At 44.5% G+C, this 24,499-nt stretch overlaps 1 protein-coding gene across 1 annotated transcript; it reads right to left on the reverse strand.

Moving 5' to 3' along the window:
* Nucleotides 1-18,571, reverse strand: LOC112080827 (uncharacterized). Its single transcript, XM_070442726.1, has 8 exons — nucleotides 18,276-18,571; nucleotides 17,482-17,587; nucleotides 12,900-13,911; nucleotides 12,463-12,666; nucleotides 11,727-11,836; nucleotides 11,553-11,656; nucleotides 10,594-10,669; nucleotides 1-1,947 (listed from the first exon to the last, which is right to left on the reverse strand). Exons 1-8 carry the CDS (start codon nucleotides 18,569-18,571, stop codon nucleotides 1,501-1,503), a joined length of 2,355 nt encoding a protein of 784 aa, XP_070298827.1. The 3' UTR covers nucleotides 1-1,500.
* Between the last annotated feature and the right edge of the window lie 5,928 nt (nucleotides 18,572-24,499).

A 24,499-nucleotide genomic window follows, 5' to 3' on the forward strand; every position in this document is an offset into this window, starting at 1 on the left:
AGAACTGTTTATTCCTCCTGTTTGTCTGTCAGGAGGTTAAATCCCAAATAGCACCCTATTCCCTAGATAGTGTACTGCTTTTGACCAACCTTGAATGGGAATATGTGTCCATTTGGGATACTACCAAAGACTTACTTACCACACCACTCACACAACACACTTCCAGAGAAGGAAGGGGACTAAGGCGGCGTACAAATATTCCTAAAACGTACTCCGTAAATCCCTTCCGTAAAGTATAATCACTGACCTGACACAACATGATAGGTGAAAGCTATGCAGTGGAACCATGACACCTATCCAATCATGATATGCAGATTAAGTACACACTCAGGGCCGTAGACCTTGACTATAATGGGTTAAATAGAGAAGTAGAGTATCTACTCAAATGTACAGTATTCTTTGATACATATAGATCTATAAACAGTGATCCATAGGTAGGAGAAAAACATTGATGTTACCATGGCAATTAAGGCTCTTACCTCAAAATCCTGACCTACATTATGTGCGCATTCTCATTGGCCATTACATGAACTAATGACACTGGCCAAAAGCAGATGCATAACAACTATACAAATGCACTTCCATATATTAATGCCTAATAGGCTAGTACATTACAACACTCTGGGGTGAAGTTTCCCATAGGTACAGATCTAGGATCAGCTTCCCTGCCCCAATCCTAATCTTAACCATTGGTGGAGGAAATGTTAAACTGACCCAAAATCAGCGTCTAGGGGACACTTCACCCTACTCCACATGACAACATCTGAGGCAACAGGTCAAATGTGTGCCTTGAAGGCTGATTGAAGCCATTACATGTTGGAAGCAGTCCATATGAACATACACAGATCCATATGGAAATCTATATATGACAATACCAGGAATATAAAGGCTTTGAACTAAATCACCATTCTGGTAAGTTCCTTGGTTTCCATCGATGAGCTACTAGTTCTTAGAATATACACATAGTTCTTCATCTTCTGCTATACTGTATATTTATTACTTCCAGTCCTGGGACTAAATAGTTTGAAATCTTACAACTTGTTCAAGCCTGCCTAGAGTGTCATGTGGGCTGGGTTTGGAAATATTCCATTGGTTCCATCCAGGCAAGGCACCATGCAAACTCAAATACTATTTGAAACCAGGTCAGGGCCTGTATTCACAAAGCGTCATCTAGAATCAGTTACCCCTGCTTATTCATTATGATTTAGGAGATAGAACTGAACCTAGATCATCGGGGCATTCATTACGTCCATTAACAGAAACCGTTTAAGAACCAAGCGGAAGCAAACCGAGCAAGTGGAATGAAACGGGGAGGGACCTACCTGATTTTGTCCAATAGAAACTCTCGTTTCCGTTGCAAAACATTTTCCGTTTGGAGCAAACAATTTGCAAAATGTTTAGCAACAGATTAAATGTTTTGCAACAGAATCGCCATAATGAATACACCCCAGCACTCCTCTGACACTTTATTGTGCACGGATTCTATCTGTCAGTTCTTAATTAACATACTCCAGAAAACAGCGCTCTTTCACTCAGCTGCTGTGTGATCTTCTCCTCTGACTTCACTTCATCATTCTTCTGATTGACATCCGCAAACCTAACAGCCTTCTCCTGTCTGGCCAATGGGACTTTGCCATTCTCCCACTCTACTTCCTGGTTGAGGTCTGTGGCCACACCCTCTGTACTCTGCGGGAAGACTTCTTGAGAATCTGTCTCACACTCTCTCTCCTCCTCTTCTCTCTTGAGTCTTCCTCTCTCTACGGCGCTCCCTTTCTCATTTCTGTTGTTGTCCCAGTTTCTTCTCGCCTCGCTCTCCTCCTCTTCCGTGTTCCTCTTCTGTTCATCCATCCCTCTCTCCATCACTGGGGACATGTTCTTTCTCTCCTCTTTCAGCATTTCTCCGGCAGAGTTTTTCTTCGCCTTGTTCCGACCCCTGAGGTTCAACTTCTGAAAGAGACATTTTAAAGAGATACTTTTTTTCTTTCTTTAAACTCTGTCTTCAGACACCTGACAAAACACTACAAAATCTATCTTGGTAATGCTTCTCTCTTGGACAGTTAACCGCAAATAATTGACCAAGTCTCTTTTGGACTGTAATGTACTAAGAAATGCCTATTATTAGACAATATATTGCATTGTGTAGGTTATGAGATAGAGAGAGAGAGAGAAGGGCAAGAAAAGGGCAACCAGTGAAGAACAAACACCATTGTAAATACAACCTATACTTGTGTTTTTTATTTTCCCTTTTGTATTTTAACTATTTGCACATCATTACAACACTATATAGACATAATGACATTTGAAATGTCTCCATTCCTTTGGAACTTTTGTGAGTGTAATGTTTCCTGTTCATTTTTGATAGTTTATTTCACTTTTATTTATCTATTTCACTTGCTTTGGCAATGTAAACATATGTTTCCCATACCAATAAAGCCCCTTGAATTGAATTAAATTGAGAGGGAGGAGAGAGAGCAAATAAGCAGATGAGCTCCTGCATTTTTCAGCATGTTTTCACAAAAATATAGATTTAGAGTTAGATAAACTTGGAGTTTTCTACAAGGACATACACAGGATACTACCCTCCACAACACAACCTTTACTCCAAATAAAAACTCAGAACCTACAACCTGATTTTGGACTAAATTACTGGAAGGATTCCTACAATCAAAGATTCTTATTTGCAAGGACTATACATAAATGCTCTGGCAAACCAACGACCTGCAAAATAAGCACAACAGAAATCTGAAAACACCATCCAACCTGGAACTGAGTGAGTCATGTTTAGTCTGAAGCTACTTTTAAAGCCAAGAAGAAAAATAAATTACAATAATATATTTTACTTTATAAGGACTGAATGCTAAATTAAGGCTACCAAGCTTGCTAGGAAAGAACATATCTGACTGCAACTTCAATTAGCACTGAGGTGTGAAGTGAGAGGTGTCAAAGCCCTTGAGCCTAACAATGTCAGCAGAGTGTCTGCACTCTGGACTGTGGTGAGACAACTTCAACAGGAGAAAGAGCAGGAGTGGAAGAAGGAGGCCCAGCGGCAGTCGTACGGTAATTTGGTAAAAAGCCAATTTGCTCAGGACATTGTTTTCACTCACAGCCTCCCCCACCCAAATGCAGAGGTCTTTGAAGCCCCCTCCCCCTGTACAGAGGTCATTACAATACAGTACCCCTGGATGTAAAAAATGAGAAGGCACGGAAAGAGTACAAAAATAAGCTCCTTATGGAAAATTAAAAGACACTTTTTGCTGACTGGTATAAAAATGGGAACATAAGCAACTGAATCTTCCACACAGACCATTCCCTGGCATGGCGCAGTGTTATATTAACGCACTACCTCTCTGTTAAGAGAGGGGGGGTTAGCGATGGGTGGAAACTCAGGATACTAGACAACCAGGACTCTGAGTCACCTAATGTCAACCTGTACAAGTCTGGAACAGTATTGGTACAGGGCAACCCCAAACAGTTTCCTCTGTACTTTCACATAATCAAACAGGGAGCACAGCAGGAGAAGCTCTCTCTTGAGAATGAGAAACCCCAAGCGTGTCAGACCAGACCTCTTCATTAAACAACCTCACAGACGAACAACACTACTCCCTCACTGAAATGAAGGATAAATTCACCCAGCTGGAAGTACGGCAGTTGGAGCTGGAACAGCAGGTGAACACACTCCAGTTAGCACAGACCCAGACAACAGTCCAGCACAACACCACCACCTCAACCAGACCCGGAGACCTGGAGGGGGAGAGAGATATGACTGCACTCTGGACTGTGGAGAAACAGGAGAAAGAGCAGAAGAAGAGCAGGAGAAAGAGCAGCAGAAGAAGGAGGTCCAGCGGCAGGAGAAGATGAGAGCAGAGCAGGAGAAGAACAGCGCACTAGAGGAGAAGGTGGGAAAGATGACATGTGACAGAACCCATTAGAGAGCTGGCCACCCCCGCAGAGAAGCCAGAACAACAGCCCACCTCAGATCCTGACTATAGCCTCGAAACCACAGCAGAACAGTCCACCCCAGACCATAGACTCGAAACCACAGCAGAACGGACAAATGAYGAACCCCAAGCCCAGGGGAACCCACTCCCTTTGAGCACCCCTCATCAGCCACCCTTTTTTTTATTTTATTTAACTAGGCAAGTCAGTTAAGAACAAATTCTTATTTACAATGACGGCCTAGGAACAGTGGGTTAACTGCCTTGTTCAGGGGCAGAACGACATATTTTTACCTTGTCAGCTCGGGGATTTGATCTTGCAACCTTTCGGTTACTAGTCTAACGCTCTAACCACTAGGCTACCTGCCTCCCCAGGAGGGACCCTGATAGCCCTCCTGACATCCCCCCCACACCCACTGAGGACATACACAAGCCACAGATTGTACTCAAACAGGATATGTATACAAGAAAATAAACTTTTTCCCAAACAAACAGTGTCTTAACACCCAGCGCGCCCAAGACCTTCTGTCTGAGGACCAACTAGGTTCACCTAGTCACATAATAATACACACAGGCACAAACAACCTGAGAGCACAGCAGGAAAGGGTGGCCACAGCTCTCAAGGGAGTGATTGAAAAAGCTTCTTCTACTTTCCCCAACACACAAGTGGTTATCTCCACCCTGCTACCATACAGCGGGTAAACGCAAGTATTTCCAGTGACTGTGCCTCAAAACCAAATGCTCACCTGGCCCACCACTCCACCCTGGACTTTATGACCATGTCCACCTATACAAGACAGCAGTGCCCACCTTTGCCAGGACCCTAAAGGTTATCGCCATCAACCGCAGCCCAAACACCTGACACAGGAGCAACAGACACCCCGCTCAGACCAGCGAGACACTCTTCCAGACCTGAGGGACCCCCCCAGACCTACACAGAGGATCCACGCCGAGATGACCCACATTCAGACCACAGCACCACCAGCCACATCCACACCCCCACCAATCAATATCCCCCCAAACCAACCATGCCCACACCCCATATAGGTCAGATCAGACCTACAGTGTGGAGAACAAGTATTTGATACACTGCCGATTTTGCCGATTTTCCTACTTACAAAGCATGTAGAGGTCTGTAATTTTTATCATAGGTACACTTCAACTGTGAGAGACGGAATCTAAAACAAAAATCCTGAAAATCACATTGTATGATTTTTAAGTAATTAATTAGCATTTTATTGCATGACATAAGTATTTGATACATCAGAAAAGCAGAACTTAATATTTGGTACAGAATCCTTTGTTTGCAATTACAGAGATCATACGTTTCCTGTAGTTCTTGACCAGGTTTGCACACACTGCAGCAGGGATTTTGGCCCACTCCTCCATACAGACGCTTCTCTAGAATCTTTCGGTTTTGTCGGGCTGTCGCTGGGCAATACGGACTTTCAGCTCCCTCAAAGATTTTCTTATTGGGTTCAGGTCTGGAGACTGGCTAGGCCACTCCAGGACCTTGAGATACTTCTTACGGAGCCACTCCTTAGTTGCCCTGGCTGTGTGTTTCGGGTCGTTGTCATGCTGGAAGACCCAGCCACGACCCTCATCAATGCTCTTACTGAGGGAAGGAGGGTTGTGGCTAAGATCTCTCAATACATGGCCCCATCCATCTCCCCTCAATACGGTGCAGTCGTCCTGTCCCCTTTGCAGAAAAGCATCACCAAAGAATGATGTTTCCCCCATGCTTCACGGTTGGGATGTGTTCTTGGGTTGTACTCATCCTTCTTCTTCCTCCAAACACGGCGAGTGGAGTTTAGACCAAAAGCTCTATTTTTGAATCATCAAACCACATGACCTTCTCCCATTCCTCCTCTGGATCATCCAGATGGTCATTGGCAAACTTCAGACGGCCTGGCATGCGCCTGCTTGAGCAGGGGGACCTTGTGTGCGCTGCAGGATTTTATCCATGACGGCTAGTGTGTTACTAATGGTTTTCTTTGAGACTTGGTCCCAGCTCTCTTCAGGTCATTGACCAGGTCTGCCGTGTAGTCTGGGCTGATCCCTCACCTTATCTCCATGATCATTGATGCCCACGAGGTGAGATCTTGCATGGAGCCCAGACCGAGGTGATTGACCATCATCTTGAACTTCTTCTATTTTCTTCTATTTTTCTAATTAATTGCGCCACACAGTTGTTGCCTTCTCACCAAGCTTGCTCCTATTGTCTGTAGAACCCATCCCCTTGTGCAGGTCTACAATTTTATCCCTGATGTCCTTACACAGCTCTCTTGGTCTTGCCTGTGGGGGTGGTTGAGTCTGTTTGATTGAGTGTTATGTGAGACAGGTGTCTTTTATACAGGTTAACGAGTTCAAAACAGTGCAGTTAATACAGGTAATGAGTGGAGAACAGGAGGTCTTCTTAAGAAAAACTAACAGGTCTGTGAGAGCCGGAATTCTTACTGGTTGTAGGTGATCAAATACTTATGTCATGCAATAAAATGCAAATGAATTACTTAAAAATCATACACATGTGATTTTTCGGATTTTGTTTTAGATTCCGTCTCTCACAAGTTGAAGTGTACCTTATGATAAAAATTACAGACCTCTATGCTTTGTAGTACGAAAACCTGCAAAATCGGCAGTGTATCAAATACTGTTTCTCCCCCACTTGTACTGCCCCTCCAGCCCACCCCATGCCCCCCACTCCCACAAAGAGGGCCTCAACATGAAAGTCACACACTCACGCCAGGCAGTGAAGCAGGCAAACAGGCCCAACCCCCATTCTTACACCTGGCCCAAGCCAATGGCATGTATCAGATGCTTAGCAGGCTCTGCTCACACTTACTGGTCTGAGGCCAAAACCACACGCACTAACAACTTTGGACACTATGAAACACAACGCCTTCACTATCTCAGCTGGTAGTCCTATCACCCCAAACTACCAGGAGTTTAAACACAGGGAAGGACTCAGGTGGGTTGGCTAATTTCTGAGAGCAAACCTATACTCTCTATTAAATTCTCAAAACAGGAACACCTTTTACATGTTGGCTAGAATTCAAAAGGAAATTGCATCTCAACAGAGAAAAAATGCTCTCCGTATCTCTATCCTAGAATCCCCATACTTTAAAGAAGACAGCTTCTCCATCCTGGAGGGGGAAATCAATCATTTCCAGCCCAGGGACAATTACTAGTCTTGGCGACCTAAATGCCAGAACTGGACAAGAACCTGACACCCTCAGCACACAGGGGACAAACACCTGCCTGCAGGTGACAGCATTCCCTCCCCAATGACCCCCTAGGCACAACTACGATAACATAACCACAAAAATGGTCACAACCTCTTCAGCTCTTTCGCACGCTGGGTATTGTACATAGTCAATGTAGGCTTTGAGGGACTACTACAGTAGGTACACCTATAGCTCATCTCTGTGCAGTAGTACTGTAGACTACTTTATCACTGACCTCAACCCAGAGTCTCTCAGAGCGTTCACAGTCAGTCCACTGACATCAGATCACAGCAAAATCACACTACCTGAACAGAGCAATACTCAATCATGAGGCATCAAAGCCAAAATAAACTGAATAATATTAAGAAATGCTATAGATGGAAGGAATGTAGTGTAGAAACCTCCCAAATAATTAGGCAACAACAAATTCAATCCCCTTTAGACAACTTCCTGGACCAAACATTTCACTGTAATAGTGAAGATGTAAACTTGGCAGTAGAAAACTTAAACAGTAATTTGACCTCTCAGCTTCCCTATCAAATCTAAAATGTTGAGCAGAAAACCTAAGAAAATTAACAACAACGACAAATGGTTTGATAAAATGCAAAAAACCGAAAGAAATAAATTGAGGAACCTATCCAACCAAAAAACATAGATACCCAGAAAACCTGAGCCTACGCCTTCACTATGGCGAATCACTAAAAACTAATAGAGAAATTCACTACGGAAAAAGGAGGAACAGCACGTCAGAAATCAGCTCAATGTAATTGAAGAATCCATAGACTCCAAACGTTTCTTGGGAAATTGGAAACACTAAACAAACACCAGTCTCAACGTCAACAGTGACGAGGCGACGTTGTGCTGGCCTTCTAGGCAGAGTTCCTCTGTCCAGTGTCTGTGTTCTTTTGCCAATCTTAATCTTTTCTTTTTATTGGCCAGTCTGAGATATGGCTTTTTCTTTGCAACTCTGCTTAGAAGGCCAGCATCCCGGAGTTGCCTCTTCACTGTTGACGTTGAGGCTGGTGTTTTTGAGCGTACTATTTAATGAAGCTGCCAGTTGAGGACTTGAGGCATCTGTTTCTCAAACTAGACACTCTAATGTACTTGTCCTCTTGCTCAGTTGTGCACCGGGGCCTCCCACTCTTTCTATTCTGGTTAGAGACAGTTTGTGCTGTTCTGTGAAGGGAGTAGTACACAGTATTGTACGAGATCTTCAGTTTCTTGGTAATTTCTCGCATGGAATAGCCTTCATTTCTCAGAACAAGAATAGACTAACCAGTTTCAGAAGAAACGTCTTTGTTTCTAGACATTTTGAGCCTGTAATCGAACCCACAAATGCTGATGCTCCTGATGCTCCAGATACTCAACTAGTCTAAAAAAGGCCAGTTCTATTGCTTCTTTAATCAGCACGACAGTTTTCAGCTGTTCTAACATAATTGCAAAAGGGTTTTCTAATGATCAATTAGCCTTTTAAAATGATAAACTTGGATTAGCTAACACAACGTGCCATTGGAACTGAATCTGCCGTTTCCAGCAACAACAGTCATTTACAACATGAACAATGTCTATACTGTATTTCTGATCAATTTGATGTTATTTTAATGGACGAAAAAATTGATTTTCTTTCAAAAACAAGGACATTTCTAAATGACCCCAAACTTTTGAACAGTAGTGTATATCAACGAATTGGCTTGGGCACGAGGACAGTTTGCAGCACCTGGCCTCACCCTACTAGAATCTGAAGTCAAATGTCTACTGATTATCTGGTGCTTCTGTCCCCAACTAAGGAGGGCCTACAGCAGCACCTAGATCTTCTGCACAGATTCTGTCAGAACTGGGACCGGACAGTAAATCTCAGTAAGGCAAAAATAATGCTGTTCTAAAAAGGGTCCAGTTGCCAGGACCACAAATACAAATTCAATCTAGACACCGTTGCCCTAGAGCCCACAAAAAACATTGACATACCTCGGCCTAAACATCAACGCCACAGGTAACTTCCACAAATCTGTGAACGATCTAAGAGACAAGGCAAGAAGGGCCTTCTATGCCATCAAAAGGAATGTGTAACCTTTATTTAACTAGGCAAGTCAGTTAAGAACAAATTCTTATTTACAATGACGGCCTACCCAGGCCAAACCCGGACGACGCTTGGCCAATTGTGCGCCGTGCTACGGGACTCCTAATCACGGCCGGATGTGATGCAGCCTGGATTCGAACCAGGTACTGCAGTGACGCCTCTTGCACTGAGATGCAGTGTCTTATACCACTGCGCCACCCAGGACAACATTCGACATGCCAATTAGGATCTGGCAAAAAATACTTCAATTAGTTACAGAACCCATTGCTCTTTATGGTTGTGAAGTCTGGAGTCCGCTCACCGAACAAGAACTCACAAAATGGGACACACACCAAATTGAGACTGCATGTAGAATTCTGCAAAAATATCCTCTGTGTACAATGTAAAACATCAAATAATGCATGCAGAGCAGAATTAGGCCGATACCCGTTAATTATCAAAATCCAGAAAAGCTCAGTTAAATTCTATAAGAAGCGATTCACAAACCTTCCATAACAAAGCCATCACCTACAGAGAGATGAACCTGGAGAAGAGTCCCCTAAGCAAGCTGGTCCTGGGGCTCTGTTCACAAACACAAACAGACCCCACAGAGCACCAGGACAGCAACACAATTAGACCCAACCAAATCATGAGAAAACTAAAAGATAATGATGAATTAACAACAAAAAAATAGAGCAAACTAGAATGCTATTTGGCTCTAAACAGAGAGTACACAGTGGCAGAATACCTGACCACTGACTCACCCAAAATTAAGGAAATATTTTAGCATGTACAGACTCAATGAGCATAGCCTTACTATTGAGAAAGGCCACCGTAGGCAGACCTGACTCTCAAGAGAAGACAGGCTATGAGCACACTGCCCACAAAATGAGGAAACTGAGCTGCACTTCCTAACCTCCTGCCAAATGTATGACCATATTAGAGACACATATTTTCCTCAGATTACACAGACACAAAGAATTCGAAAACAAACCCAAATTTGATAAACTCCCATATCTACTGGGTTAAATACCACAGTGTGCCATCACAGCAGCAATATTTGTGACCTGTTGCCACAAGAAAAGGGCAACCAGTGAAGAACAAACACCATTGTAAATACAACCCATATTTATGTTTATTTATTTTCCCTTTTGTACTTTAACTATTTGCACATAATATGACATTTGAAATGTCTTTATTCTTTTGGAACTTTTGTGAGCATAATGTTTACTGTTACATTTTTATTGTTTATTTCACTTTCTTTGCCAATGTAAACATATGTTTCCCATGCCAATAAAGCCCTTTGAATTGAAATTGAATTGAGAGTGAAAGAGAGTGAAAGAGAGAGAGAGAATCAGGAAAAAGGATGGTGAGGAACCTTGAAGTCTTTCCTTTTGCGTTGCAGGGTAGGTCTCTGGAGGAAGAGGATCTGCTTCGTGGACAAGCTGCCATCACTGAGGAAAGAACAGTGGTATTAATACCATGTGAATCACATCAGTACTTGCCACACATCTTGTAACTCTTTTTGTCTTATTCTGGGTCTTTTACTTTTACCGGGTCTTGTAATGTGACAGAAAATGTGAAAGGTAATTGTGTTCCAAATGATGTGCAGTGTTTCAATGTTGAGTATGGTTTAGAGCAGGGAAGGGCAACTTTGATGGGCGTGAGGGACACCATAAATCGGAACGCAATTGCTCACGGGTCTGCATACCCACATCCATACCCCCCCCCCCCACACTTTTAGTGGCCCCCCTCTTTGACAGAAGAGAGAAAGGTAGATACTTTCGTGCAATTCTACACATTTTGCCATGTGGCGGGAAGGGAAATGAGCTGTTTTACAATTCTACACATTTTCCCATAGGGTGGAGGCAAATGTTTGCAGTTTTTAAATATGATATCTGAGTGAGACTGACTGACAAAGTCAATGGAGGCCCCCCGGACAGTAATTCAACCAGGATAACAAGATTAGATAGATGGCCACTAAACTAACTTAACAATCTAAAAAAAGAATTGCTGACATGGGCTAATTGACTTACTATCAGTGACGGACATAACAAGAGAAAAACTGCTGATGCACAAACACATTTCTAACTTGCACCTTGTTTTCTACTATTCTAACTAGCAAAACTAAGTTGAGACCCTGACTGTGTTCCTAAAATGTAAAAAAATGTAAACAAATATTTTTGGGGGTTGGAAATTGATCCAAGGGCCTTCAAAAAGGGGGCGGACCACCTGTTGCCCATCTCTGGTTTAGAGAAATACTGTAAGTATTAGTCCGTACTATGCTGCTATAGTGTATACTGCCTAGTGTTCCTGACTGGTGGGTTGGGACCGTACCTGTTGGTCTTAACGATGGGAGTAGGCAGAACACACATCAGTCTCCAGCCATAGGGAGCCAGAGACTGGAGCAAGGGAATGTAGTCAGTCCTTACCACTACCCCCTGGAGAGGACAAAAAGAGTGTTACACACACGTCGACAATGGACGGACACACACACACACACACACTAACATCGACAATGGTCCACTGCTCCACCACGATGGCGTCGTATGAAGTGGGTGGGGTTTCTTCTGAGGAGCTCTGAAAGATGAACACAATGTCCACAGAGGAGACCCCACTGTCTGAAAGAGAGAGAGACAGAGAGAGAGAGAGTGAGACAGAGACACTTGCTTTGGCAATGTTAACATATGTTTCCCATGCCAATAAAGCCCTTAAATGGAATTGAATTGAGAGAGGGAAGCCCAACTTATTCTGTTACAGTTGAAGCTCTTCCACAAATTTGGAAGAGATAGAGTTGATGGGATCTTTGCTTTGCATGTAGTTCCATGCATCATGGGTGAAGGAACATAGATAAGGCTGAGCCTACACACTTTCCAAGTAGGCCTTCAACATTTTCCCCTAAATTCAAAAAGTTTTCAGTATATTGACATGGTAAACACTATAACCTGATGACGTGATGAAGATCCTTGCAGGATGTTTGTGAATAAAGGTACATGGTGAAGCTTATGAGTGTGCAGGCTCCATTTCCTTAAACACTACAACACTGGCCTTGTCCCAGATCTCTTTGTGCTCTTGCCAAGTCAAACAGTCTGGTCTCTTAGCAATCTTCAAATATGAACATGCTACCATTAATGAGCTTGAGGAGAACAGTGTTTGGCATGCCAACAAGTGACAATGAGTTGCCATGACAGCACAAACAGACTGACACTCAGGCTACTATAACACGTCACCATTGTGCCAAACATACCATTGTCGTCTCCAAGGTGAAAGAAACCGTCGATGAGGCGAGCTCCACTGATGAAATGCTGGGTCATGTGATCTAGCCAGTGGGCATCAACCTCTGTCACTAGCCCCGCCTCTCTCTGCATCCCCAGTGGAACCCTGAAGGAGTAGAACCTCAGAGAGCTGGACAGCTCCCCTGTGTGGTTGTACAGGGCAAACAGCTGCCCTCCTATACACACACAGAGAAAGAGAGGCACATATCATTTGTTTATATTTTTTTGCCAGGAAGTACACGACTGAAATTAATCAACATTGCAATATTCAGTATAAACTCCAACTCATGGCAATGCCACATGAAAGTTGCTGAGGAGCCAGAAGCAGAGCTGCCCTATCTGTCAGCATCATCTCACACCAGCAGCCTGTCAGTAATGCAGTCGTAACAGTAGTAGATCCCACACTCACTGCTCTGTGCTGGTGGGGACCCCACAGCCCTCTTATCTCTGTCTGGACTCTTGACCCGAATGTGATTGTTGTTGTTGTGGGGCGGGACTCTGCTGCTTCTCTGATACTTATCCAGGTCACCCCCCGTACCCCTGTTTCCATGGTTGCACCCCCTCTCAGTCCAGGATTCCGACCCCCGGTCGCCGTTGTCTAGTTCTGGTGACTGGACCAGGTTGTCTGTGCCATGGTCCTGTTTTGGTATCAGTCTCTGGTTCTGTGTCTGAGGGCTTGGACTCTGTCTGTCTCCCTGGCGCCGTCTGTCTGCGTCTGGACCACCAAGTCCATCTGTTAACTCTGCTGGGCTGAAGTTTGGTAGTAGAGTCCTGATGAAGTCTACTTGGCTTTCATTCTGATGTCTCTTTATACATGTGGTCTCTATTGGGTTGCAGGACTGTAGTTGATCCTGGTCGCTATTGAGTTCAGTTGGGACATGGTTGTGGTGGTCACAGGCTGGATCGATTGGGTTGGGACTCTGCAGTCTCTCTGGTGGGTTTGCTGCTTCATCTGGACTATGGTTTGGTTGATCCTCTATTGAGGGTATTCTGACTGGACTGTGATTGTGTTCCCTGTCTGTTGATTCTACTTCAGTAGAGTCCTGCGTGTTCTCTACCAGTTCTGTTGAGCTCATGTCCAGCTCCACCTGACTGGTATCTGTAGGAATCTGTTCAATTGTTCTGAGTTCTACCGACTTGTATTCTGGTGTTTTCAGTTCTGTGTTCCGGTCGTGTTCTGGTTCTAAGAGGTTCTGGTGGGGTTCCGTAGACTCTGTAGGGATGAGGTCTGGTATAGTGGATTCTGAGGGGCTGGCCGTGGTGCTGACAGTGGTACTGGTGGGGTGTCTGCGTATGGGGGAGGGGCTGGAGTGCAGGGAGGACAGGTCTTCAGGGTCCATGTGTCCCAGGAAACAAGGTCCCCCACCAGGCTGCTGCAGGAAGCCCACAAACAGAACACCCTGCTCTGCCGCATCCTGGATCTGGACACACACACACACACACAGTAGGAACGTTTCCATTGACCCAGGTTTATTAGACAAAAGCAATGTTGCAAAAAAAATAATTGCGACATGTGTAATGAAAACGGAAGATATAGGAGACATTTCCGAAAGATCAATTTTATCTGTTCGACAGGGGCGGATTTTTAATTTTGTCTAACTTCCTTTACTGCGACAAATAATGATCCACACTTTTTCAAAAAACGTTAACCAAATACAACCACCGACGGCTCATTGCTGTTGCTCTAAGAGGCAAATCAGCACAAATGCACATGTGCCAACTGAATCTCAACAAGGAAACAGTCAGTGGTTGTATTTGATTAACATTATTTGAAAAAGTGTGGATTTCAGCAAACAAAGAAAGGCACGCTACTACAGAGGACAAACAGGTATACGGTCGATGTTTCGTAATTCATATTTTCTGAAGAATTGAACTTGGGCGAATGATTTAGTCAGAGCTAAATTACACAAAGCCTGGTCTCCGCTCCACTCTATTGGTGGAAACTTCCATGACCATAGAGTTGAGTTTGGTCCGCTATAATACCCCACATAGTGACATGACAGACCAGGAGCTGTAATACCCCACATAGTGACATGACAGACCAGGAGCTGTAATACCCCACACAGTGACATGACCGACCAGGAGCTGTAATACCCCACACAGTGACATGACAGACCAGGAGCTGTAATACCCCACACAGTGACATGACAGACCAGGAGCTGTAATACCCCACACAGTGACATGACAGACCAGGAGCTTGTAATACCCCACACAGTGACATGACAGACCAGGAGCTGTAATACCCCACACAGTGACATGACAGACCAGGAGCTGTAATACCCCACAGTGACATGACAGACCAGGAGCTGTAATACCCCACACAGTGACATGACAGACCAGGAGCTGTAATACCCCACACAGTGACATGACAGACCAGGAGCTGTAATACCCCACACAGTGACATGACAGACCAGGAGCTGTAATACCCCACACAGTGACATGACAGACCAGGAGCTGTATACCCCACACAGTGACATGACAGACCAGGAGCTGTAATACCCCACACAGTGACATGACAGACCAGGAGCTGTAATACCCACACAGTGACATGACAGACCAGGAGCTGTAATACCCACCACAGTGACATGACAGACCAGGAGCTGTAATACCCACACAGTGGACTTGACAGACCAGGAGCTGTAATACCCCACACAGTGACATGACAGACCAGGAGCTGTAATACCCCACACAGTGACATGACAGACCAGGAGCTGTAATACCCCACACAGTGACATGACAGACCAGGAGCTGTAGGCGACTAATGTGATTGAGCCATTCAGCTTCATGCAGCGATCTGTCGTTAGGCACGTCAACACACAGGATTGATGGGCGGCTACAGAAATAGAAACGGCCCGGGCTATATTTATAAACTGGGTGGTTTTAGCCCTGAATGCTGATTGGCTGAAAGCCGTGATATATTAGACCATATACCATGGATATGTAACGACAGTCATATTCGTTCTCCTCCTCAGACGAGGAGGAGCATGGGTCGGACCAACACGCAGCGAGGTATGTAGACATAAATTATATTTATTTAAAGACGAAGACGAACACGAAAAACACTTGGAAAATTACAAAATAACAAAATGACGTAGACAGACCTGAACATGGAACTTACATAACTACACGAACAGGAACAGACTACATCAAACGAACGAACAACCGAAACAGTCCCGTGTGGTGCGCAGACACAGACACGGAAGACAATCACCCACAAACAAACAGTGAGAACAGCCTACCTTAAATATGGTTCTCAATCAGAGGAACGTCAAACACCTGCCTCTAATTGAGAACCATATCAGGCACATTAAACCCAACATAGAAACACATAACATAGAAATGCCCACCCACACTCACGCCCTGACCGACTAACACATACAAAACAACAGAAAACAGGTCAGGAACGTGACAGGATATGACAAAAATATACTTTTTACTGTTCTAATTACATTGGTAACCAGTTTATAACAGCAATAAGGCACCTTGGGGGTTTGTAGTATATGGCCAGTATAACATGGCTAAGGGCTGTATCCAGGCACTCTGCGTTGCGTTGTGAAAGAACAGCCCTTAACCGTGGTATATTGGTCATATACCACATCTCCTCGGGCCTTATTGATTAATTCTGTATTCTAATAGCTACAGATCTGTCCAGTGGGGCCTTTGGCAGCCATTGTCAGTTAGCTCTGGTGTACTGTTCTGTGAATGACATGCTTGGTATATTGATTCACATACGTCATTTACACACTCACCAACACAGAGGCTCATTTACACACTAGACATTCTGCAAAACATTCTACAAAATAACAGCCAACCTAATCATCCCTAAAGATCAAATATTCTAATGACAAAGGAACCTAATTATCCACTGTGTGTGTGTGTCATTATTGTGTGTGTGTATGTGTGTGTGTGTGTGTCTGTCATTAGTGTGTGTGTGTCTGTCATTCTCCTTCTCCCTCACACGGAGCTCCTCTGGTTAATTGTCAGTTGATATTAACGCTGACAGTTTGAGAGGGGCTCGTCAGAGAGAACACAGAATGCTAACTACCACACAAAATAATGAGACCTCTTTCCCCATTATCATCCCTCCACCAATCACAATCAACACAATGACAATCAACATACACACATTTTGTGGGGCGAGACAGATGAATAAGGGAGACACTGAACAGACACTGCCCACCACTTGAGTCTGTCAAGATTGGGTTGAAAATACAAAATATATGCGTGCGTGTGTCACACACTCCCACCCAAAGGTTCATTATACCTCCTTGACATTTACTTATTCATATTTAGTGTGTGCATGTATGTGTATCATAGGGAAGCAGTGCCCACCTCTGCAGTGTGATAAGACCGGTCTCTCTGTCCCTCACTCTCCTATTGGCTCCTGTCTGTGGTTCTTTTCAGCTATTTCCTGGCAGCCAGGCTCCTATCTGATTGCCTATTCATGTCATGCTGCCTAACCATATCACATTATACTGAGCCCTGTGCATTTCAATCCAATCACCGCTCCCCTTTGTGCTCCGCCTGTTCACTTCTCATGGTCGCTGTAGAATGAGATAAATTCACTACTATATTGTTATACTAAGAGGGCTTTGTGGTTGTTAAATTATGATGTCACAGCTGATAGTGACATTAGGGGGTCATCTCAATAGTCTAAAGTGGCTTCCTCTCCTAACTTCTCCTTTTCTTTCCTCCACTCCATCTACATGGACCTAAAGAAGGATACAGGTGTACAGAACCAGTAGGGGAAGGAGCTGAGGAAGGTAAGCGCCATCCAAGGGAAGTAGGATGAGCTTTCCCCTAGTCTCTTCTCTGTCAAATATTTAAGTTACATTTTGGGGAGGAATTCCGGAGTGTAATGTCCCTTTAAGCTCAAATTTGGGAGGAATTTGTTGATCCTAGATCTGTGCCTATGGGCAACTCCTCCCAGAGTGGAGCTGAGTGGGAGTAGTAAGCTGATCCTAGATCTGTGCTTTAGGACTAATGGTGACCTTCTTCACGTAGTTCTGGATGACATCCGGGTCGGGGGCCTGTTGACCCGCCACACACACGTCTGTCTCCAGGCGACGGCCTGCCCACTTCAGCTGGGTCTCTGAACTGGAGAGAAATGAAACAGGGATTAACGAAGACATCAGCCTTTTTTATATGCGTACCAAATGGCATCCTATTCCCTATATAGTGCACTACTTTTGGCCAGGGCTCATAGAGGTCCATAGGGCTATGGTCAAAAGTAGTGCACTATGTAGGGAATAGCCATTTAGGATGCATACTTACTTTCTTCTCAAAGAAACACATGAACGTGCAGAAAGGACTGACGAACGCACAGAAAGGACTGACGAACGCGTAGAAAGGACTGACGAACGTGCAGAAAGGACTGACGAACGTGTAGAAAGGACTGACGAACGTGCAGAAAAGGACTGACGAAACGTGCAGAAAAGACTGACGACGTGCAGAAAGGACTGACGAACGTGTAGAAAGGACTGACGAAGCGGGGTGCAGAAGAGGACTGAACGAACGTGCAGAAAGGACTGACGAACGTGCAGAAAGGACTGACAGACGTGACAGAAAGGACTGACGAACGTGCAGAAAGGACTGACGAACGTGTAGAAAGGACTGACGAACGTGTAGAAAAGGACTGACGAACGTGCAGAAAGGACTGACGAACGTGCAGAAAGGACTGACGAACGTGTAGAAAGGACTGACGAACGTGCAAAAGACTGACGAACGTGTAGAAAGGACTGACGAACGTGTAGAAAGGACTGACGAACGTGCAGAAAGGACTGACGAACGTGCAGAAAGACTGACGAACGTGTAGAAAGGATCGACGAACGTGCAGAAAGGACTGACGAACGTGTAGAAAGGACTGATGAAGGTGCGAAAGGATGATGACGTGTAGAAAGGACTGACGAACGTGTAGAAAGGACTGACGAACGTGCAGAAAGGACTGACGAACGTGCAGAAAGGACTGACGAACGTGCAGAAAGGACTGACGAACGTGTAGAAAGGACTGACGGACGTGTAGAAAGGACTGACGAACGTGCAGAAAGGACTGATGAAGGAGTGAACAAAACTATGGATCATCATGCGTGTATGCTGGAGCCTAGTCATCTTCTCTGCTTCAGGGAAATTATAACATGTTCCGACAGCATCTAACACATCTATAAAATGTTCAGACAGCGTCTATAACATGTTCAGACAGCGTCTATAACACATCTATAAAATGTTCAGACAGCGTCTATAACACATCTATAGCATCTTCAGACAGTGCCTATAACACATCTATAGCATCTTCAGACAGTGTCTAATAACATGTTCAGACAGCGTCTATAACACATCTATAGCAGTCTCAGACGCGTCTATAACATGTTCAGACAGCGTCTATAACACATCTATAAAATGTTCAGACAGCGTCTATAACACATCTATAGCATCTTCAGACAGTGCCTATAACACATCTATAGCATCTTCAGACAGTGTCTATAACATGTTCAGACAGCGTCTATAACAAATCTATAGCATCTTCAGACAGCGTCTATAACATGTTCAGACAGCGTCTATAACACATCTATAAAATGTTCAGACAGCGTCTATAACACATCTATAGCATCTTCAGACAAGCGTCTATAACTGTTCAGACAGCGTCTATAAAACATCTATAGCATCTTCAGACAGCGTCTATAACACATCTATAGCATCTTCAGACAGCGTCTATAACATCTATAGCATCTTCAGACAGCGTCTATAACATGTTCAGACAGCGTCTATAAACATCTATAGCATCTTCAGCAGCGTCTATAACATCTTCAGACAGCGTCTATAACACATCTATAGCAATCTTCAGACAGCGTCTATAACATCTTCAGACAGCGTCTATAACACATCTTTTAATGGATTTATACAGAGTACTGTGACGTCACTTCACGTCACTTCCTCTTGAATTTGCAGACGTGTTGCTGTGCGTTTTGCTGTGCGTTTTGTTGCCAACTTTACTTTGCTAGCTTTGCTTTGCTAGCTGACAACTTTACGTTTATATTTTGTTTTTCCATCACAACTTTTTTCCCTCATTCAACTTTTTCACTCCGGACGCTTTATCTGGACATGGTTCGTCAGCACCTTCAACAGCCGAAGCTAAGTAGTACTTTAACATGATGTCTTCTAACTGCATTTCGCTGTACTCATAATATCAGGAGAATGATCGCCTAACGGCGAGGATAGCTGTGCTGCAAGCCCAGCTTCAGACGCAATCGTTAGGCAAGGGTAATTTCAGTGTAGGAAAGGGTGAAACAGCGTCTGTGCCACCAGTAAGTACAGATAGTAACGTTAGTATAAATCCCCCGCACTGTCCCCGCAGCCGGACAATTTCTCATGGCTTCTGGAGGGAAATGCTGTTGGAATGCTCAACCGGTGTCGCTCATTCAGCCGATAGAAACTTTCAACCGGTTTTCCCCATTGAGTAGCGAGTCGGAGTCTGAGGCCGGAGTCTTCTCTTGTCTCTACTCCTCCCGTTACGGGTCTGAGACGCCGAAGGCTCCACCATTAGCTCTGACAAATTGAAAACCCTAGTCATTGGCGACTCCATTACCCGCAGTATAGACTTAAAACGAATCACCCAGCGATCATACACTGTTTACCAGGGGGCAGGGCTACCGACGTTAAGGCTAATCTGAAGATGGTGCTGGCTAAAGCTAAAAACTGGCGAGTGTAGAGAGTATAGAGATATTGTTATCCACGTCGGCACCAACGATGTTAGGATGAACAGTCAGAGGTCACCAAGCGCAACATAGCTTCAGCCTGTAAATCAGCTAGAAAGATGTGTCGGCATCGAGTAATTGTCTCTGGCCCTCTCCCAGTTAGGGGGAATGACGAGCTCTACAGCAGAGTCTCAAACTCAATCGCTGGTTGAAACTGTTTTCTGCCCCTCCCAAAAGATAAGAATTTGTAGATAATTGGCCCTCTTTGCTGGACTCACCCAAACACAGGACCAAGCCTGACCTGCTGAGGAGTGACGGACTCCATCTAGCTGGAGGTTGCTCTCATCTTATCTACAAACATAGTAAGGGCTATAACTCCACTAGCTCAACAATGAAATGGGTGCAGGCCAGGCAGCAGGCTGTTAGCCAACTCGCCAGCTAGTGGAGTCTGCCATTAGCACAGTCAGTGTAGTCAGCTCAGCCATCCCCATTGAGACTGTGTCTGTGCCTCGACCTAGGTTGGGCAAAACTAAAATGGCGGTGTTCGCCTTAGCAATCTCATTAGGATAAAGACCTCCTCCATCCTGCCATTATTGAAAGAGATCGTGATACCTCATCTCAAAATAGGGTTACTTAATGTTAGATCCCTCACTTCAAAGGCAGTTATAGTCAATGAACTAATCACTGATCATAATCTTGATGTGATTGGCCTGACTGAAACATGGCTTAAGCCTGATGAATTTACTGTGTTAATGAGGCCTCACCTCCTGGTTACACTAGTGACCATATCCCCGTGCATCCCGCAAAGGCGGAGGTGTTGCTAACATTTACGATAGCAAATTTCAATTTACAAAAAAGAAAATGACGTTTTCGTCTTTTGAGCTTCTAGTCATGAAATCTATGCAGCCTACTCAATCACTTTTTATAGCCACTGTTTATAGGCCTCCTGGGCATATACAGCGTTCCTCTCTGAGTTCCCTGAATTCCTATCAGACCTTGTAGTCATAGCAGATCATATTCTAATTTTGGTGATTTTAATATCATATGGAGAAGTCCACAGACCCACCCAAAAGTCTTTTGGAGCCATCATCGACTCAGTGGGTTTGGTCCAACATGTCTCTGGACCTACTCACTGCCACAGTCATACTCTGGACTTAGTTTTGTCCATGGAAATAAATGTTGTAGATCTTAATGTTTTTCCTCATAATCCTGGACTGTCGGACCACCATTTTATCGTTTGCAATCGCAACAAATAATCTGCTCAGACCCCACCAAGGAGCATCAAAAGTCGTGCTATAAATTCTCAGACCAACACACAAAATTCTTGATGCCCTTCCAGACTCCTTCTGCCTACCCAAGGACGTCAGAGGACAAAAATCAGTTAACACCTAACTGAGGAACTCAATTAACCTTGCTCCAAGGGAAACACTCAAGTGTTTTAGTACTATATCTCTTGACACAATGATGAAAATAATCATGGCTCTAACTTCTAGCTGCATACTGGATCCTATTCTACTAAACTACTGAAAGAGCTGCTTCCTGTGCTTGGCCCTCATATGTTGAACATAATAAACGGCTCTCTATCCACCGGATGTGAACCAAACTCACTAAAAGTGGCAGTAATAAAGCCTCTCTTGAAAACCAAACCTTGACCCGGAAAATATAAAAAACTATCGGCTATATCGAATCTTCCATTCCTCTAAAAAAAAAATTGAAAAAGCTGTTGCGCAGCAACTCACTGCCTTCCTGAAGACAACATGTAATACGAATGCTTCAGTCTGGTTTTACCCCATCATAGCACTGAGACTGCACTTGTGAAGGTGGTAATGAACCTTTTTAATGGCGTCAGACCGAGGCTCTGCATCTGTCCTCGTGCTACTAGACCTTAGTGCTGCCTTTGATACCATCGATCACCACATTCTTTTGGAGAGACTGAGAAACTCAAATTGGTCTACACGCACAAGTTCTGGCCTGGTTAGATCTTACCTGTCGGAAAGATATCAGTTTGTCTCTGTGAATGGTTGTCCTCTGACAAATCAACTGTACATTTCGGTGTTCCTCAAGGTTCCGTTTTAGGACCACTATTGTTTTCACATTATATTTTACCTCTTGGGGATGTTATTCGAAAACATAATGTTTAACTTTCACTGCTATGCGGATGACACACAGCTGTACATTTCAATGAACATGGTGAAGCCTCAAAATTGCCCTCGCTAGAAGCCTGTGTTTCAGACATAAGGAAGTGGATGGCTGCAAACGTTCACTTTTAAACTCGGACAAAACAGAGATGCTTGTTCTAGGTCCCAAGAAACACAGAGACTTCTGTTAAATCTGACAATTATCTTGATGGTTGTAAAGGTCGTCTCAATAAAATGTGAAGGACCTCGCGCTTACTCTTGACCTGATCTCTCTTTTAACGAACATATCAAGACTGTTTCAAGGCCAGCTTTTTCCATCTACGTAACATTGCAAAAATCAGAAATTTTCTGTCCAAAAATGATGCAGAAAAATTAATCCATGCATTTGTTTATCTAGGTTAGACTACTGCAATGCTCTACTTTCCGGCTACCCGAATAAAGCATAAAATAAACTTCAGTTAGTGCTAAATACGGCTGCTAGAATCCTGACTAGAACAAGAAATTTGATCATATTACCAGTGATAGCCTCCCTACACTGGCTTCCTGTTAAGGCAAGGGCTGATTTCAAGGTTTTACTGTTAACCTATAAAGCGTTACATGGGCTTGCTCCTACCTATCTTTCGAGTTGGTCCTGCCGTACATACCTTCACGTACGCTATCGGTCACAAGACGCAGGCTCCTAATTGTGTCCCTAGAATTTCTAAGCAAACAGCGGGAGGCAGGGCTTTCCTATAGATCTCCATTTTTATGGAATAGTCTGCCTACCATGTGAGAGACGCAGACTCGTCTCAACCTTTAAGTCTTTACTGAAGACTTAATCTCTTCAGTAGGTCATATGATTGAGTGTAGTCTGGCCCAGGAGTGTGAAGGTGAACGGAAAGGCTCTGGGAGCAACGAACCGCCCTTGCTGTCTCTGCCTGGCCGTTCCCCTTCTCACTGGGATTCTCTGCCCTAACCCTATTACAGGGGCTGAGTCACTGGCTTACTGGTGCTCTTCATGCCGTCCTAGGAGGGGTGCGTCACTTGAGTGGGTTGAGTTACTGACGTGATCTTCCTGTCTGGTTGGCGCCCCCCCCGGTTTGTGCTGTGGTGGAGATCTTTGTGGCTATACTCGGCCTTGTCTCAGGATTGTGAGTTGGTGGTTGAAGATAATCCCTAGTGTGTGGGGGCTGTGCTTTGGCAGAGTGGGTGGGGTTATATCCTTCCGTTTGGCCCTGTCTGGGGGTATCATCGGATGGGGCCACAGTGTCTCCTGACCCCTCCTGTCTCCAGCTCCAGTATTTATGCTGCATAGTTTATGTGTCGGGGGCTAGGGTCAGTTGGTTATAATTTGTAGTCGCTCTGGATAAGAGCGTCTGCTAAATGACTTAAATGTAAATGTAAATGTTATACCTGGAGTATTCTCCTATCTTATCCAGTGTCCTGTGTGAATTTAAGTATGCTCTCTCTAATTCTCTCGTTCTCTCTCTTTCTCTCCTCGGGAACCTGAGCCTAGGACCATACGTCACGGCAAACCGGGCATGATGACTCCTTGTTGTCCCCAGTCCACCTGGCCTTGCTGCTGTTCCAGTTTCAACTGTTCTGCCCTGCGTTATCGGAACCCACCTGTTCAACTCTTAATGATCGGCTATGAAAAGCACTGAACTTTTATCCTGATTATATTTGACATGCTGTCATTTATGAACATTTTTGAAATCTTGGCTCTCCTAATGTCTCTCCTTCTCTCTTTCTTCTCTCTCTCAGAGGACAGGAGCCTAGGACAATCGTCAGGACTACGGGGCATGATACTCCTTGCTGTCCCCATCCGCCTGGCCCTGTGCTAATGACATGACTTCCGGCGCCGAGTAGAGATGGCAGCCTCGGCTTCGCGTCCTTGGAACATATGCAGTATTTTGTTTTTTTACCGTGTTATTCTTACATCGGTACCCCCGGGTAATCTTAAGGTTTCATTACATACAGTCGGGAGGACTACTCTGAATATACGACTTCACGCTCAACTCACCATCGTTCCTACCAGGATATGACTTTCTCCGAAAATCGGATCCAGTGTTTTGCTTCCACACAAATACAGTGGACTGATCCAGCCGGCCGACCCTGGCGACCCGAAAAAGGGGACCAAAACGTGGCGGTTCTCGTGGTCAGGCTCGGAGACGGGCACATCGCGCTCCATCTTTCCTATG

This window comes from Salvelinus sp. IW2-2015, unplaced genomic scaffold (assembly GCF_002910315.2).
Source record: "Salvelinus sp. IW2-2015 unplaced genomic scaffold, ASM291031v2 Un_scaffold16523, whole genome shotgun sequence".
In the NCBI taxonomy this organism is placed as follows: domain Eukaryota; kingdom Metazoa; phylum Chordata; class Actinopteri; order Salmoniformes; family Salmonidae; genus Salvelinus; species Salvelinus sp. IW2-2015.